The sequence below is a fragment of the Filicampus tigris genome, chromosome 15, assembly GCF_054856515.1.
Source record: "Filicampus tigris isolate MCC_2025a chromosome 15, RoL_Ftig_1.0, whole genome shotgun sequence".
NCBI classification, from domain to species: Eukaryota; Metazoa; Chordata; class Actinopteri; order Syngnathiformes; family Syngnathidae; genus Filicampus; species Filicampus tigris.
The window spans coordinates 14,223,321-14,240,446 of NC_141231.1; the positions used below are offsets into that span (position 1 = coordinate 14,223,321).

Here is a 17,126-nt window from a genome sequence, read left to right on the forward strand (position 1 = left end):
CGAATTTTGCCTTGAACCTCTAATTGTGCACAAAGTACTCAAACACTGAAGTTGGTTGTGTGCATTGAAATGTTTGGTTCACCTATACTGGGACGGTATTAGCAGAGTAATTGAAGTGGAAGTTATTGCATGTTTTGACGTTCAATTTATTGTCAACACATATGTCACTTGACTTAATACATTTGCAGTATTTTGGAACCATTTGAAGAGCTTGTCTTAAAGTATATTCACTCTGTATTTTATTTCATTTTCTGCCATAAACCTCCAAATTTAAAAGGAAAAAAAAAAAATCAAAAATACAATATAAACTTCTGAAAATCAAAACAATATTTTATTTTCCTGTAACTAAGGCAAAAAACACTAAGCAGAGAGAGAGAATAAACATCTCCTTAGTCCTCTTTGCATTTGTAGATCGCAGAATATGACAAAACATGAATAGAGCCTCCTCCCACCTGTAACCCCAAACCCTCCTCCCCCTTACGTCATACACAGTTCACGAGACATACGGAAGCAAGGTGCCCAATGACAACTCCTGACTAACAACCGTGAGGTGATTTTCAAACGGAGCATGGCAATCCACCATTTTGTACATCGTGTACACCCTCCCCAGACAACCCCACGCCCCAACCGAGATATGAGAGTCAGTTTTGTCCGAACGGTACAAAGCTGCACGGAAGGTAGGACGTGACACCTGGAGAGTCCAAGTAATTCGCCGTCAATTAAGTGCCCCTACAATTCTCATTATGGACATAAGCAGCATCCATGCTGACAACCCAAACTACTGCATTTTCTCCCCTTTGCCAAGTATGAAGATCTATCATGTAACAGGAGTTCCCAAACTTCAATTTTAATGGGTCCCTGATTGTCAACAGTACATTTTATGGATCATCAAGCAGGCACGCATTTACTTAACAGAAGGGAATTTTAATTCTTTTTCATTCATTTATGGACAACATTTTTGTAAAGTTGGGATCTGAGAATAAAGTCGTTTCAATAGTCGGGTCTACAAAAAGTTTGGGAAATCCGAATCATGATAACGCCAATAAAACAAATGTGCGTTCAACCATTTACAGGACAAAGAAGAATTTGAACTTGAAATATACGGGCCTATTTCACCTTCTTATTCTTGGGAATAGCATATGAGTTTATAAAGAATGTAACCACGTTCGAATGAGAAGCATGACATAAAGAAACATAAAAAGAGTTGATCACTATCTGAGGTTTTGGCCAAAAAAGAAACCCTGTGTAACCAGGTGAACCAACAGAGAGAGCGATAGGGATGGGGAGGAGGGGGGTGTCTTTGAGTCCCGGTTGGTGGTGCTGTGTATTCGCTTTTTTTTTTTTTTTTTTTTTTTCCTCTCCTCTCTCTCTCCCTACCACTCTTTCTTTTTCTCGTCCATGGACACGCCGCCGGGCCCGAGGGCCACCACCAGCAGCAGGCCTCCGATGACAGAGGTGGTCTGGAAGAAGTCATACTTGAGGAAGTCATGCATGGGCTTGTAGGCGGGGATGGTCCAGAAGGCGTTGAAGTAGACGTTCATTGCCAGCAGCCACAAGACCAGCGTCAGCGCCGCCAGCTTGGTCTTGAAGCCGATGGCCACCAGGATGATGAGGGCGATGCCCACCAGGTTTTGCAGGATCTGCAGATCGGAGGAAAGGTTCAAGGAGGGTGGTGGGGTACAATTTACCAAGACGATCAATCCGTCAGAAAGACTGACATTTGTGGTTCACGATTCATAAATGCACCTATTCAAATTCATTTCTGTGCACCCAACTCTAAGCTATAGCATGTTTTTTTTTTTTTTTGCTGTAACACTCTAAGAGAGCACAAAAATGGAACCAAAGCCCCGGTTAAAAGGTAAAAAAGTGGTAATTGACGTCAAGCTAATATGTTAAGTGCTCAATCTTGGGAGCCAAAATTACAGTGCTTTCAGGGGGCCCTTGTTAAGATCCAGCAGGCCTCTATACTATAATTACTACTTTCTCTTGTCTCCTCTTCCAGCATCAAAGACTTTAGTAGGGAGATGTAGGATGACTAGAACTGGAAACGGGACATGTTTTGATGTCGCAAAACGGAAGACGGCTCTATCGCAGAGGGAACGAGTGCCATAAATTCAGCATCTCTGCAGTGCGACCCCCCCCCCCCCCCCGTGTCCCCGTTTGTTTGCCTCACGACTCCCACCATCGCTGACAATGGAGGACAGGCACTATCCCCGTCACCAACATCTCCCAAAAACTAACAAATAGGTTTCCAAAAGCCGCACTGCTGCACGATTAAGAAGACTGCACACAAGATCGTCGGCGAATTTGCGCCGTGCTAAATTTAGCTGTCGCAGCTTTTGATAAGGCTCGCTTCGTAGTCCAGAAATGAGTCATTTCCAGTATTTTCCTAAGGAAAAAAGGATTGTACATATAAAGAATTCAGAGGTAGTATCGATTGCACTTAAACAGATACACTGAATATATACGATCAATAAGTTTGATGAGGACGCTATATTACTTGAGTAGAGAAAGGCAAAGATTTCAAATTGAAATGAACTGGCTGTGCGAGCACTCACAGAGAAGAAGCTGGTGTCATAATGGACCAGAGACATGAACATGAGAACAAGCAGAATGCGGCCGCCCAGCTGCATGTACTGTTTGGGCGAACTCTCGCCCATGGACGGCACGCCGGCAAACATGCTCTTCCCTTCTGAACGTGACTCGGCCAGCAGCAACAGGAGACCGCCACCCAAGGCCAGGTTTCTTAAAGAGGAAGAGGAAAGCTCTCAAAACGACACACACAAAAAAAAACAAAAAAAAATCCTCATAATACTCGCATAAACAGATAAGAACGTAGCGGCTTACCTCATCAAAAATTTAATATCCCATAAAATGCTATAGGCAATAGTCTAGGTGGGAGATACAAAAATACACTTCAGATTAGTTACGATGACTTTGTCCCACATGCGCATTTGATGTTGCTGTTTTTTTTTTTTTTTTTTTACCTGTAGCGCTATGATGCCAAATAATCCACAGCAGGCATGCTGTACAAAATTTCTACTGAGGATGAGGATGCAGGCACCTGTTAGGAGACACAGCAAGGCAAAGGCGTTTAAAAAAAAACCCAGTACATTGGTGCTTTGAGATACATGTTTAATTCATTTCTAGTCCACGCTTGTAATTCATAATCGTATCTCAAATCAGTTAATATATTTATATTACATTTCCTGCTTGTGGCGTAAAAAATGGGAATTGGTTTTCTTCAAGTTTAATTTGAATGTAGTCTATACAATATGTAGTTTATAAAGTATAGAAAGAAAGAGTGTAATGTATTTAATCTCACTCCCCCACAGGCCCACAAACATATGCATGATTAAGTAATAATAATAATAAATAATTAAAAAATAATAATTTGAAGCTCTTTTGTCAGTTTTAATTTAGTCGATTTTAGATTTTTGTCGAGGTACTGTTTCAGTACCGTATCGAGGTACTTTATGCAGGTATAGTATCGAAGTCAAAATTTTGGTATCGTGACAACACTAGACTACACAGTACACAGTGTGACGCAAGCATGGTTGGCATATTTGGAGAACGGCGCGTGAGATGAGTAATAGAAAAGTGATAATATTAGCTCTTAAGATCCACCCATTGTTTTTGTTTTTGTTTGTTTGAACACATTACAACATAAAATGAAAGTGTCAATCAAACATTCGCCCATCCTCCCAAAAAAATGTAAGCGTTGAGGGACCTTTATATATGTTATTAATCAACAGATTATTCGGTTATCTGAATATTATTTTGACAAATACTGAATAGACCTTAAAATAAGAAAAAAAAAAAAAAAAAGGTCGGTCCGAGTGAGAACAGGTGCAAATGGGTACTTGGTGGCAATTGAAAACGGATAAAATAGCAACTTACAAGCAACGGTCTGCAGCACAACTAAGAGTTCCTGTTCTCGCGCGGTATCGGCATCCACTCACCGAGCTGGCCTAATAGATTAATGAGCACGAAGCACGTCGCCAGGATGTAGCCACAGTTCCATGTGGCGTCGATGTAGTCCCGCTGGTCGTGCCACTGGAACCACATGCGGATGCCGTCCTCCAGGAAGGTGCTAATGAGACACAGACGCGCCAGGTGAGGCAGGTACTGTTTAGTCACCCGCAGGAACTATAAAAACAGGAAAGACACGAGAGAGGATGAGCAAGTCATAAGAACAGGTTACACGGTGGCATGACTTAACAGAACCCCAAAACCTATTGCTGTTTGGGGTTTGGCCAGTTTGGTTGGGCTGAAAGAATTCTCCACTGCCAAATTATGCGCCTGCAATATGTTAAACTCACAGAGGAATATCCTTGTCGGCTACAGTCGTCACACAGCATGCTGCGGAACGAGTTGTTCCTGCTTTCGGCCAATCAAAATTGAACAAATTGCACATAAGGCCAGAGAATCAACATTCTCCAAAAACAAATCTCTATAACATTTGAAACGGGCCAACAAGCAATTTTAAAATCAAATCAAGTCTCAGAGGAACCATTGGAAAAAGAATAAAACACTCAAGCCATCAATTCTCATCAAAAACAAAAGTTCATTCGATTGCGGCATCATCTTTTCTCATATTATATCCCTTGGAGGATATCAAAAAACTGAGATGCCTCGCAACAAGCGTCAATAAAAAAAAAAATGCACAAGTTACAGAACAAGCAATACACGATAAGTAATTTACATACTTGTGAGAGGCGAAAGATTTTTTTTTTTTTTTTTTTTTTTTTTTTTTTTTTTTTTAATCGGCATATAATTTCAAACGTTATTTTCGGGCAAGGCCTGGTCTGATAATAGTGTCAATACAAGGCTTTTATTTTTACTAAAAAATCCAATGAAATAAGTCTATTTTAAATCAAACAAGCTCTCGAGCAGTTGCGTCTGGCATTCAGCATTTTTTGGGGGGAGAAAAAAATGACAAGAAATTGTAGGTCATGAGGAAAATAATTTTGTGTGCAGTTGTTTCCCATCGTGCCAAGTAATTAGCTTAGTGCTAGCTAGCTGGTATGACTGAACACTGATGGATTTAAAACTTTACCATAGCATAACGTAGCATTATCTTCAGTGGCTAGCAGCTAGCCGCTAAGCGAGTGCCGAATTTAGGCTGGCAGGGACCATCGGACTACTTTTCAAAGGCAGTTCAATAGGTGAAAATGATTATGCACAGTTTGATGGCTGCAAACTCGCTACCTTGCTGCTATTCACAGTTTCAATTTAGGGGGAAAAAAAGTGATCCAAAAATGAAAATGTATAGGTCGTTCATTATTAAGTGATGTGTTATTTTAGTGTGTATTCATAATTGTTCTTTATCCAAGCAAATATATGTCTTTTTTTGTTTTAAAACAGGCCTAGCTTCAATTTTGCTTGAACGTGAGCGTAAAATATGATAATTACATGAAACAATTCCAGCTGAACAATAAACTGAAGTAGATAATAGTCTGTCATAATAAGTCATGGTTCATTTGCCTTTATTTTAGGGTAAGCCCTAAAACAAAGTGGTGTTGAAAACGGATGGATGGACCATGTATGATAAATCTGATATTGTTTACTGTAATACAGATCAATTTATTTACGGATTCCTAAAATAACATGGGGATTTTTTTTTTCTAAATATGATTCTCATTAGTTTCTCATTCTAACAAGAACGTTTCTCGTCCTAACAAGAAAGTTTCTCGTACGAACATAACGTTTTCTTCTTAGAATAAGAAAGTTTCTCATCTTTTTCGTTAGGCCGAAAGACTCTCTAGTTAGGACAAGAAAGTCGCTCATTAAATGTGTTCATGGGAGATCCTATAACTGCATTTTAGTATGCATTTCTGAGTGAAAATGATAGTGTCCCTATTATAAGGACATGGCTGCTTTAATTACAAGTTCTCACCATTATGTGATGTCTGAGAGACATTCAGAACATCTGAAGTCTTGCAATAAGCTAATTAAGCTTCAGTGCGCAGGTAATGACGTTTCTCATCCTAAGAGAAGGTTTAAGACGATTATAAATTATTTTATCACCATTTTATTTTATAGATGTATTTATTATTCATATATTTATATTTTTGTTTAATTATTATATTATTAAATTATTAATTTAAACACTCATTTTACTGAATTCACAAAAAGTCAATTTCACTCCGAAGCATTACGCAGTACTCCAGTTCAGTGACGCAAGCTTGTAGTCCCGCCCACTCCAAGAATCGCGTCAGCACAGCTACAACCTGCCAGCCAATCAGATTGCAACAAGTCCTACCATGACTACAGCGTGAGGCATGAATGGACAAAATGGGAGCCAATCCAAATGTTTCCACCAAATAGTCCCTGTTCGGTAGTATTTATTTTAATTGCATTCCGTGTCAATTTACATGTATATGCAATGTAAAATTAACATAAACAGATAAACAGAGTTAAGACAAAACCACTGCAATTTTCATTTCAGCTCTGGACTTAAGACATGATAACGACTCCTCATAAACACACATTTATACCCACTTGAGAGTAGTTCATCGTAGTAAAAAAAAGTACCACTGAAAAAAAGAGGCTAACTAGGCCAAAAGTAACGCAGTAGTGCCAGTGGAGGAACTGTGGGCTTTAAATTGCTCAAATAAGACGTGTGACTTGGAAATCGCGTACAATGGCATTATTGTTTATACAAATCATAAGGAGCTAGGATTCGTACCTCTTGATACAGGCTATTACCTGGCTGACCGCCTGCCGACACCGTCTGCATGCTGGCTGTACGACAAACGACAACTTCTCGCTTGAATGAAGTGCAAGTTAAAGAAGACAAGACGGAAGGATTGCCACATAACTGGTTTGTCATGCTAATTAACTCGACAACAGGGGGCCGTGTCGTTCACCATAAACGCTTGTCACCAAGTATTTAAGTGTCAGGACGTCATATTTTGTTTTGTTCTCTCCCCGAGAGCAAGGAAAAGGCACCGTACATCCGGGGGCTAGCTCGCGTGTGCTAATAATTCAACTTGCCTGGTCTGCCACGTCTTCGGCCGTGCTCATGAGATCCTCCTGCCCCATGTTTGTCGCGCAAACGGGTGCTAAATACCAATTATAAAGGCTTTATCCGACACACTTTAGAGGCTTTTTCTATGCTTGCTTAAGACTCCCCTCAGCGTTGACGTTATTTACTACTAAAAAAAAAAAAAAAAAAAAGATGCCTGCAGCCGAACTACTCTTTGCAGTGTTGAGGAAAGGCCGCCTCCGCCCCACAATGCACCGCGATATGACGAGACAGGAGCTAGCGGTCTGGTCCTCCTCCCCGCTCAGCCTTCATGCTTCTGCAACCGTCTTGTGCCACGTAGGCGCACGCAGCCTCGCCGGGAGTCTGACGCTGTGATTTGATTTTTTTTTTTTTTTTACTCGCTTGGACAAGCGTGTTACTAACCAGAGGTGTCAAAGATAACTACACTGTGTACTTAAGTGGAAGTAAAGATTGAGTTTGATTAAATTGCTCTTGTAAAAAAGTAGGAAGCGAAGCACGAATTCGTCATTATTGTTGCATACTAGTTTGGGACAGTAAACGGTGGACGCACGACAGGTTCTCAAAGGTGCATCCTAGGAAAACTGGTCCTCGCAATAAATGTAACAACTTCGTTTTTTCCTAGCTAATTTAACAACTTCTTTTTTAGACAATTTAACATTTTTTAAACAAACAATAGACTGCTAACAAATCAGTTAATCAATAACAGAAAAATGTTACACTTTTTTTAAAGTCACATTACAGAGGTTACCTTCAGGACCAGCGCCTCAATAAGTGAAATCGACGATGTACCTTATTTATATAGGAAGTCAACTCAAACATTTTCTTTACAATATGTTCTATGCGGCCCCATTAGTCTAAACGCTGCATTCTGATTAGCTGGGGTGGGCACTTTGCTAAATTTTGTTGGTCCGTCTTTAGTCATCTGTCTGCAGCCAGGGTACCTGTCCGTCATTCGTCAGTTTATGACGAACAGAATTCTAAATTGTAATCATCAGTCCATCAGTCAGTTTAATGTTTGATGAAATGACTGCACTTCTTAAAAACGGAACTTATCTAGACCCTATATAAGTAAATAAAAAATATGTATGGTATTTACATATGTATGTATATTAAAGCTTACTGACCGACCAAACTGAAGCCGTTGTTTTTTTTTTTGCCCCAAATTGGACTTTTACGTTGCGACGCTGAATTGAATTGGATTTATTGTTCAGCCCTAATTGTTTCATGTAATTTTCCTATTTTATGCTCACTTTCAAGTACAATTGAAGTTAGGGCTGCGGCTATCAAATATTTTGGTATTCGGACATCCTACTGAAAATTCTATTGAATAATCGAGTATTTGAATGAAACAAAATGACCCAGTTTTCTTGGTTAAAGAACAATTATGAACACACAAGAGAAAATAACACATCACTTATTAATGAACGACTGATACACTTTAATTTTTAGATAACTTTTTTTTCCTAAATTGAAACTGAATAATAGCAGTTCCTTCTCTAGAAACAGTGAGATTTTGTTACTGTTTGAAATTATTCTTATTTTATTCTTTTTATCAAAAGCAAATATTTCTGTTTTAAAGTTAAAAAATAGCAATTAAATAGCTGTTTGGTTTGTAATTTGACTAAGTGCAACATCATATTGAGTCAACAGATGGCGGTAATAGCTACTTAGCGCGTGCATCGTCCACCACAAAATGGTAAAGAACAAGAGTCGCTGCTATCCATGTAAACAGGAGACAGAATGGCCGCCTCTATCGAGAGTTTGCTGGAAGAAATTTCCAACATAGAAGAGCCGATTGAAGAGCTTCAATGTCTTAAAACTGCACTCTTATCCATACCCTTGAGTAACTTGAGGGACTTTGTTAGCGGTCATCGCTTCGAAGTGATCTTCTCTTTGTTAAACTCAAATGAAAGGTTTGTATTACACTACTTTTCTGTCCGGTCATTGTGTTGAGCATGTATTTCACTTTGTCGGTTTTCTGACATTCGGCGACATTCTGGTCATGTGTGGAAATATGAGCTAAGAATGACGTGCTGCCTTTGAAGTTTACACTTCTGTGATGTCATCTTAAAACAAGATTACCACTGGAGCAGTTTGAATTGTTCAGGAAATGTTCATGTGCTGCCGTCATTGTAATTGTATGAATGTTTTAGTTATGGCATTGTGCTGCTGTCATTACAATTATATAAATATTGCAATGTCATGGCTAGTCCTCACCCTAATGGACGTCATCAAAACATTCCAATTGACACTAGTGCCGAGATGACTGCCAACTTCTGCATTGACAGGGAGCAGGTTGAACTGTGCGTGGATATCCTCCAACGCATCTTAATGGCCTGCAGCCCGCTGCAGGTGGTCCAGAACTACAGAGCTGAGCTGCAAGCAGGTCTGACGCACCCCAACGACACTGTCAAGATACTGACTTTGACTCAGGTAACCATGTTTCAGACTGTCCCTACTTTCCCATTAAAATACATGTTTGTACATGACTTACAGACAGGTCAAGCATGACCTGGAAGAGCCTCTACTGTACCACCTGTGCAAAAGAATATTTGAAAATATTAAAATGTTGTCTTTTGGGTCACAATGAATTTTTTTTTTTATCTTTATTTTTTTGTTCAGGTGGGTAGGATGGCAGAGCACCCGGATGCCGCGGTGGAAATCCTCAACAGTCGCGACATTATTGTAACTGTGATGCGCTCCATTGCAGCGGAGAACATGATGGTGGCGAAACAGGTAAGCAGTCACTTTGGAGTTTGCCTCCAAAATAATCTGTTGATTCTTTCAAACACAAACTCATCTACTGCAGGCCATCCAGTCGCTGTCCAAGCTAGGTCACACTCAAACCGGCGCGGAAAAACTTATGCTCAGCGACTTGGTGAATGTTCTGAAGGACGTGATGACCGTGAGCGATATCATCCGATATAGAGTCTATGAGGTATTGTATATGCAGAAAAATATGATTGGATCCCTTGCAGAATTTGCTCCATTTAATCCTCTACATTAAAAAAAAAGATTGGTGCCTGAAAAAGTTAAATATGTTTACAAGTATTTTTGTAACTATAGATTCATACTATTAGTGCAACTCGGCACTACTGTTGATTAGTCGACGAGCAAAATAGTTTGTGGCAGTTTTTATTTTTAACTGTACTTGAATAGCAAGTCAACCCAAACATATTTTTTTCAAGAATATGTTCTATCCAAGCGCACTAGTTGAAACAAGGCATTCTGATAAATATTGCGTTTGTGGAATAAGAGTTGGGGGCAGCCATTTTGTCATTTCTGTCGATTGAAAATGACACAACTACCCAGGGCTCAGGTAACGACCAAACACGGCTCGGCTTTAGAAAACAGGTGAGCCATGATTGGTCGTTACCTGATTCCTGGGTAGCTGTGATGTCATTTTCAGAAGACAGAAATTAAAAAATTGCCGCCCCCCGGAGACAGCTAAAAAGGGGGGAGATTTTGCTGCTTAACTCATATTCCACAAACACAAAATTAATCAGAATCCCGTGTTTCAACTAGTGGGCTTGGAAAGAACATATTCTTGAAAAAAATATGTTTGGGTTGATTTCACCTTTGAGTTAAAAGCAGTTTGAAAAAAAAAAATAAATAAATAAAAAATAATAATTGTCCTATCATATACAAGGATTAACAATTGCCTGTTTTAAAGTTTAGTTTTATTTAGATTTTTTTTATTCCCAGCTGGTGGTGGAGATCTTTTCGGAATGCACGCATTACCACCATGGCGGTGACGAGATAATTCAACAGCTCATCGGAGAATTGACAGGAGATGATGTTTTAATCAGGTAATAAGAACGCGCATGGAGAAAAAAAAAAAAAAAAAAAAATCACTTTTCCATTCAACCTTTGAACGTGATTTATTTGCGCTGTATGTGCTCAGAGTTGTCTTGCGCATTAAGAAGTTGAGGATATTACTTTTTAGGGCCTCAGCCATTGAGATGGTGACCACTATTGCCCAAACTGAGCATGGCCGAAAGTTCTTATTGGGTCAGTGTGTCATGAACAAGATTGCCAAGATGATGATAGACGCAGACGAGGATCCTTTCTCCTCCTTGTATCTCCCAGGTAACAAAATACTCCCTTTCGAATTTTCCATGTTGGCTGTCAAGACTGCGCGTGTGTGATTGCTGGACACTCTCTGCAGGTTTTGTGAAGTTTTTCGGCGTCCTGTCCTTCATGCAAGGTCCGCAGCGGGTGTGCGAAGACTACCCGGTCTTCCGGAACAAAGTGTTTGAGATGGCCATGGACACGGATCCCGTGATGGTCGGCGTGGCTCTGGACACGTTGGGACTGCTGGGCTCGACTGTGGAAGGGAAGCAAGTGCTGCAGAAAACAGGTGGGATTGATTCGAGGCTGCGTCTGCCCTGGAAGGTTTTAGATTGATAGTGTGTCCTGCTGTCTGGTAGAATTGCAAATTAGGTAAACATAGGCGTATATAAAACAGGGTAATCGTTTACCGATTTTCCGTTGTAGTACCAAAATTGACCAGTGAGAGGCAGCATCAAGCACCGTGCCATCTAGCCCATGCAATGCTGATTGATAGTCTTAATTGCTGTTGTAGTTTTGTAAAGATTGACAGTGTTTTGAGTCATATTTACAACATATTTTACAGTGAGTAAATAGGAAGTTTATTTACATTATCAATTAATATTACTTTGATTTGCTGAACTGTATTTTACATCAAATTCAAAGTGCAACACTACTGTTATTGCTTTTTAGAGAATTTGTCATTATAAATGTATGGAAACACACTCTACCATGAGCATTTTCAACCTCAATGTGGCTAATCAGCATATCGCATGGTCTTTCATTCACAGTCGTGTGAGCACAGACAATCTCAGATCATAAGACACACCTGGCACCACAGTTTAATCGTTCCGAGGCGACCGATATTCGGGCCTTTGTTGAGTTTGACCAGAAGAGGAAAGATGCTCAAATCTGGCCCGATTATTGCTACGTTTGAACCTTTCTTGAAATGTCAAGTTCCACTGATTTATCCATTTAACAATTCACAATGGTGTAAATGAAACTTTCTTCTCTTGTATCACAGGTGACAAATTTAAGTCAGTGATTTTAAGGATGAGCCAGCTTGCGAGCACCGGTGCTACCGAGCTCCGTGTGCGCTGCTTGGAGGCCCTTTCGCATCTCCTTACTCTGCAGGTACGCTTGTGTCCTCTAAGGAAGTTTTAAAAGGGGGAAAAAAAAAAAGACCTTGACGATTATATTTTTTCCTTCCCTCAAGCCGGAGCAGCAGACCGAAGACCTGCTGGCGCTGACAGAGTCTTGGTTCCGCCTTTTGTCCAAGCAGCCCATTGACACGATTCGTGACATCAGCAGTCAGCCCTTCCCGGAGTTGCATTGTGGCGCCTTACGGGTCTTCACTGTAAGCGCCTTCATAACGCCATCGTCAGTTACAGAAAATAGCCACTGAGCTGCGTGAATAATTTCAAGACGAAAAAAAAAAAAAAAAATCTCAGCCAATGTAAACAGGGAGATTGAAATGAATAAACAACGTACAGGTTTCAAATGAAAGGGCAAAAGCAAAGCTTATGAAATTCAACCCCCCCCCAATAATAGTGTACTGTATGTATATATATATATATATATATATATATATATATATATATATATATATAAAAAATAGCATAAAATGCTGTGATGAATAACACTTGTATGTAATACTATGTCTACCAGGCCATCGCCGCTCAACCGTGGGGTCAGAGGTTGATGGTGAGCACGCCTGGTTTCACGGAGTTCATCCTGGATCGTTCCACCGGTCAAAGCAAGGAGGCTAAAGACGCCAAGTTTGAGCTGGTGCGCTCGCTCTTGAGTTCGTCGAGCGCAGCGGAGATACTGGGCAGCCAGAATTACATCTCACTCAAGAGCTACTTGAGAGAAGGACCTTACTTTGTGTCGGCAGTGCCCGCAGTCGACACGGAAGGAGCCGAATGATGCGTAGCAGCCAGGACGATGTTTACATTCAGCAACACACACCTCACCCACCCAATTTTTGACCTGTTTCTCTCTTGTGAAGTTAAATCCTAAAGGATAAAGGATTGCAAAAAAACTCAAATGTTCTACCTGCAGTTCATCTTTATTGCGTTATGGGATCAAAAGGTCATTTTATTCATGACCCCCTGCCTGCATTAATCGGCCTATTAATCTGTTAACGGAATTTTGTTCTGCCAAATATTGAAAACAGAATCAACCAAAAAAAAAATTTAAAAAATGCATGTCTGACCCTAAAAACCCTAATCCGACGCCAGTTTTGCAAATCAACAGGAAATTGGGCAGACATAAGACGTTGCCTTTTTTTTCTCCCCTCGTGGACAGAGCACGGCATCAAACCTGTCCTTAATTGCACCTAGCGTAAAAGTGTTGACTAACGATATTTTTGATTACTTAACCATTACTTTGATTAAAACTGTTATTAAAAGTGGTTAAGGCGCCGCAATGTGGCAATGAGTTGATTTATTCTAACAACAAAAGGGTACCATACATTTAATCGGAGTGCTACTGCTATGTTTGAATACAGGCGGGCCTCTCTACAAGCGCCTCGGTATGCAAAGTTTCAAATTTATGAAGTAGTTAGTTACTAGTTTTAGATTAGATTGCACTTTTTGCACTTTCTGCCCTCAAGGAGTGCCTCACTTTTTGTGCTGTGAGGCTTCCATGCTGTGTGCATGTTAGGCACATTTTCAGTTTTATAAATACAAACATTTGAACGCCTCTCTTCATTGATGTAAGAATAATTAATAAATTCATTTGCTTTCCCAGTAAATTCCTCATCTTGTATTACATTCTAACCGTTTGGTACTTCATTGTATTGTATCTTATAAACAGTCCAAATTCCTGCGCAAAGACACTAGAGGAGACTGTTACGATGAAGCAGTAATCAACATCGGTCTGTTGGTGGCGGTAGTGCGCCGTATCACTATGCAAACAAACGCGAAACCAAGAAGAAGGAAAGCCGGAAGCTAGCAAACAGCGCTGCTGCCGAACAAAAGTCACACCATCCTTCTTCCGAACAAGGATTGTTTTCGAATCAGTCCCGGTGTATTTTTGCGTTTATAAATAACAGGCAGCAAATGCATGCTGTCCTCGCGGAAAGTAACACGCAGGTGTTAAGACAATATTACTGCATGGGACGAGCACGATGGATCACGAGCAGCAACTGAGAAACGTAAGTCATTCTTGCTAGGTGGGTAAATTGTCTGGCTGCCATTGTGGCTAACTTAATGCAAATTTGTTTTTTGTAGATGAATCCGAGTTTCCAACTTTCATTGCCTTTTTAATCTTTATCCTGTTTTCATAGGACTGACATCATTGGAAAGATTGTCAAACACAGAAACTGATAACAAAACAGTGTTTATTTCAATTAATTTAAGTAATTCCAGTCACTAAAGTCAAATATTCTTTAATTTATCTTTTATTGTTGTAAGCATTTGAACCGAGTGGAGGCAAGGCCCCTTTTTAAATGGTACAGGTAGGTCTGGCAACAAATAAGCAAAATTAGTGGACACGTTTTATTGAACTTACATCACGATATATGTTCTCTTAATCTATTTTAAATGAAGTATTTTACACGTTGGGTTCACACTTAATTGCAAATCAAATCTTAGCTAATTTAACTTAAACTGCAAATTCAAGCTTAATGCAAAAAAAAAAAAAAAACGAACGTTAAACCATCGCCTCCAAACCCCATAACAGAAGAGGGAAAGCAAAATAAGCAAACAACAACTGCAATCACGAGCCAAGGTTCTGTTAAGTTTATCAACTTTATCTGCTATATTTAAAAGCTAACTCCATTGAGAGCTGAATAAAAAGAATACACACTGGAGAGCGTATTGTAGGGAAGCGATACATTTGAGAACTTAATCAAAACAGCAGCGGCCAACTGAAACGGAGAACACAACTGTTGGGTTTCTGTTCTTCAGATCGGAACAAGAACCTTAAAATTGTAATTACCTGCTGCGCTGAAGCCAAGCAAACTCTAACGCCGCTCTGACAGTTTCACCGACAAGAGCCACTTTCCTTCCCAACAGCGTCCATGAACATTACGGCGTGCACAGGTGTTGCATAGGCTAATTTAAGGGCACGGGAGAGCTAGGGCGGCGAGACGACGGTGATACGTTCAGAGCCAATCGGAAAACTGAGCGCCCTAACTAACCACCTGGTTACAAGTTATTTCATTCTTGACATTTTTAAAAATTATTATTTTCAAGAATATGTTCTATGCAAGCCCATTAGTTGAAACAAGGCATTCTGATAAATATTGCGTTTGTGGAATAAGAGTTAATCCACCCGTTTTTAGCCATCTCTGGGGGTGGCCATTTTGTCACTTCTGTCAAATGACATCACAACTGCTCAGGGCTCAGGTAACGACCAATCACGGCAGGTTAGCCAACAACCAGCAGACTTCCACGTCACTCTCCAGGCCGTCCCCCCTCCCCCCCTTTTTTTTAACTGAAAGTTTGTCAAAGTGGCTGGGCGGTAGTGATGGGCATGACAGTTCTTTTAAGTTAGCTGAATCATTAGAATCAGTTAATCAAAAAGAACCGTTCGATAGATTCGTTCACCGAATCGTCCCCATTAGGCGGACCAGCCTACAGGCGATTACTATTTGGTCTGGCCAGACAAGAAGGCAGATAAACAGAGAGTGGAAGGGTACCCTGGCTACAGGCGGATGATCATAAACGGACCGCAAAATTTTAGTAAAATGCCCAGCTCTGGGGATAACAATACTCGATTCTACAAATATTGGATACCCGCTTCCGCAATTTTAATGTTAATAGTACTGACTGTAATCTTTGTTTACTTGCAGCTGCGTGATTTCCTTCTGGTGTACAACCGCATGACGGAGATCTGCTTCCAACGCTGCACTAGTAACTTGAACTACAGGAACCTCACCATGGATGAGGCAAGAACTCGGGACACCCTCTCGTTCCCTTCTCCCTACAACACGACTCACAGGCATACAACGATTAATCGATTGTCAAATGAAGTATTTTGATCATCGGTTAATCGTTTCACTCATTCCCATACTCCCAACTACAAACCCTTGTGCATCAACATACCGTGTGATTGTGCAGGAGCGCTGCGTGGACAACTGCGCGGGGAAGCTAATCCGCTCCAACCACCGCCTGATGGGCACCTACGTGCAGCTGATGCCCCGCATGATGCAGCGGCGGATGGACGAGATCGAGAGCAAGGCCGCCGAGAACGCCAAGGCAGCGGAAGCAGCCGAAGCCTCTGCTGCCGCTGCGGCGACGCCGCAGGAATCGCAGTCGCCGCAACCAGCGACCGGCCGGTGACGTCCAAATTTCACGAATGGAGACATGTACGCTCCGCCGTCAGAAAAAAAACTGGGATGGAGAACCGTGTCATCAGGAAGACATGCCTTCTAGAACAGCTGAACGTTATTTGGGGTTATCAGAACCGCTTTAAATGGTGACAGGTGTGTGTTGATTCACATTCAACATGAGTTTGAATGTGATTGGTTCATTCTGAACACAGCCACATTCATTAATGTTGGCTGTTTATTTTCTGTTCTCTGAAATATTTTTTTCCCAAAAAGTTGTACAGTAAAAATTAAAATGTAATTAAAAAATGTCTTAAATGCTTATTCTGTCTCATTTTTGTATCACAACATTTGAAATGGGCCCGCACAGAACATATTATGTTTGGGTTGAATTCCGCTTTAATAACTTATCAGAGTAAAAGTAAATATAAATTGCCTTCCCAATTGTTAGGTAGACAGCTATAAAATTGTATTGAATGGCCACAATTGAGAGTTTAGTGAACGTTATATTAATATTAATATCGGTTAAACAATGATGGAAAAAAAGGACCATGCATGTGCCTCCTTTTCAACTTTGAGCACCTGCCCGCCCCTACGAGGGTCTCAGCACGCCCACGCGATCCCACAAGTCCCAGTTTAGTTCGCCCTTGAAGAAGTCAGAAAATGACCTTGGTGTGGTGGCTAAAAATAAGGCCCGCATGCATGAATGGATAATGGGCGCCCTCTAGTGACTACCGTTGGTTAAATAAGAATGAAAAAAAAAACAAAAGCACATCCTCCTTTCAAGAG

General features: G+C 40.6%; 3 protein-coding genes and 1 long non-coding RNA gene across 5 annotated transcripts; 2 read left to right on the top strand and 2 right to left on the bottom strand.

Annotated features, from left to right (window-relative positions):
- Window positions 1-122: 122 nt before the first annotated feature.
- On the bottom strand, window positions 123-7,330 carry surf4 (surfeit 4). 2 transcript variants are annotated; one of them, XM_086053998.1, is made up of 6 exons: window positions 7,000-7,330; window positions 3,963-4,149; window positions 2,988-3,064; window positions 2,848-2,891; window positions 2,559-2,745; window positions 123-1,640 (listed from the first exon to the last, which is right to left on the bottom strand). In XM_086053998.1, exons 1-6 carry the CDS (start codon window positions 7,045-7,047, stop codon window positions 1,374-1,376), a joined length of 810 nt encoding a protein of 269 aa, XP_085910124.1. In that variant the 5' UTR covers window positions 7,048-7,330; the 3' UTR covers window positions 123-1,373. The 2 variants fall into 2 exon arrangements, with proteins under 2 accessions (XP_085910124.1, XP_085910123.1); XM_086053997.1 differs by lacking the exon at window positions 7,000-7,330 and adding an exon at window positions 6,692-6,945.
- A 1,389-nt stretch (window positions 7,331-8,719) lies between these two features.
- psmd5 (proteasome 26S subunit, non-ATPase 5) lies at window positions 8,720-13,475 on the top strand. The gene is made up of 10 exons (XM_086054056.1): window positions 8,720-8,925; window positions 9,301-9,445; window positions 9,635-9,748; window positions 9,822-9,950; window positions 10,718-10,821; window positions 10,959-11,101; window positions 11,181-11,372; window positions 12,087-12,196; window positions 12,279-12,419; window positions 12,731-13,475. Exons 1-10 carry the CDS (start codon window positions 8,753-8,755, stop codon window positions 12,986-12,988), a joined length of 1,509 nt encoding a protein of 502 aa, XP_085910182.1. The 5' UTR covers window positions 8,720-8,752; the 3' UTR covers window positions 12,989-13,475.
- Window positions 10,868-15,161, bottom strand: LOC147135653 (uncharacterized). Its single transcript, XR_015089904.1, has 2 exons — window positions 15,005-15,161; window positions 10,868-11,359 (listed from the first exon to the last, which is right to left on the bottom strand). It is a non-coding gene; the product is annotated as an uncharacterized LOC147135653 (long non-coding RNA).
- Window positions 13,929-16,661, top strand: timm10b (translocase of inner mitochondrial membrane 10 homolog B (yeast)). The gene is made up of 3 exons (XM_086054057.1): window positions 13,929-14,219; window positions 15,861-15,956; window positions 16,129-16,661. Exons 1-3 carry the CDS (start codon window positions 14,193-14,195, stop codon window positions 16,348-16,350), a joined length of 345 nt encoding a protein of 114 aa, XP_085910183.1. The 5' UTR covers window positions 13,929-14,192; the 3' UTR covers window positions 16,351-16,661.
- The last annotated feature ends 465 nt before the right edge of the window (window positions 16,662-17,126 follow it).

What these genes read in the sequence shown, in the direction of transcription:
- psmd5 (XM_086054056.1), top strand. Translation starts at nt 8,753, where the DNA reads ATGGCCGCCTCTATCGAGAGTTTGCTGGAAGAAATTTCCAACATAGAA. An exon ending in GGAGATGATGTTTTAATCAG is followed by an intron (nt 10,822 to 10,958) that starts GTAATAAGAACG and finishes ATTACTTTTTAG; the next exon opens with GGCCTCAGCCATTGAGATGG. An exon ending in GCAAGTGCTGCAGAAAACAG is followed by an intron (nt 11,373 to 12,086) that starts GTGGGATTGATT and finishes CTTGTATCACAG; the next exon opens with GTGACAAATTTAAGTCAGTG.
- surf4 (XM_086053997.1), bottom strand. Translation starts at nt 6,835, where the DNA reads ATGACAAACCAGTTATGTGGCAATCCTTCCGTCTTGTCTTCTTTAACT. An exon ending in TAATCTATTAGGCCAGCTCG is followed by an intron (nt 3,065 to 3,962) that starts GTGAGTGGATGC and finishes GTCTCCTAACAG; the next exon opens with GTGCCTGCATCCTCATCCTC. An exon ending in TTGGCATCATAGCGCTACAG is followed by an intron (nt 2,892 to 2,987) that starts GTAAAAAAAAAA and finishes TCTCCCACCTAG; the next exon opens with ACTATTGCCTATAGCATTTT.
- timm10b (XM_086054057.1), top strand. Translation starts at nt 14,193, where the DNA reads ATGGATCACGAGCAGCAACTGAGAAAC. An exon ending in ACGAGCAGCAACTGAGAAAC is followed by an intron (nt 14,220 to 15,860) that starts GTAAGTCATTCT and finishes GTTTACTTGCAG; the next exon opens with CTGCGTGATTTCCTTCTGGT. An exon ending in GGAACCTCACCATGGATGAG is followed by an intron (nt 15,957 to 16,128) that starts GCAAGAACTCGG and finishes GTGATTGTGCAG; the next exon opens with GAGCGCTGCGTGGACAACTG.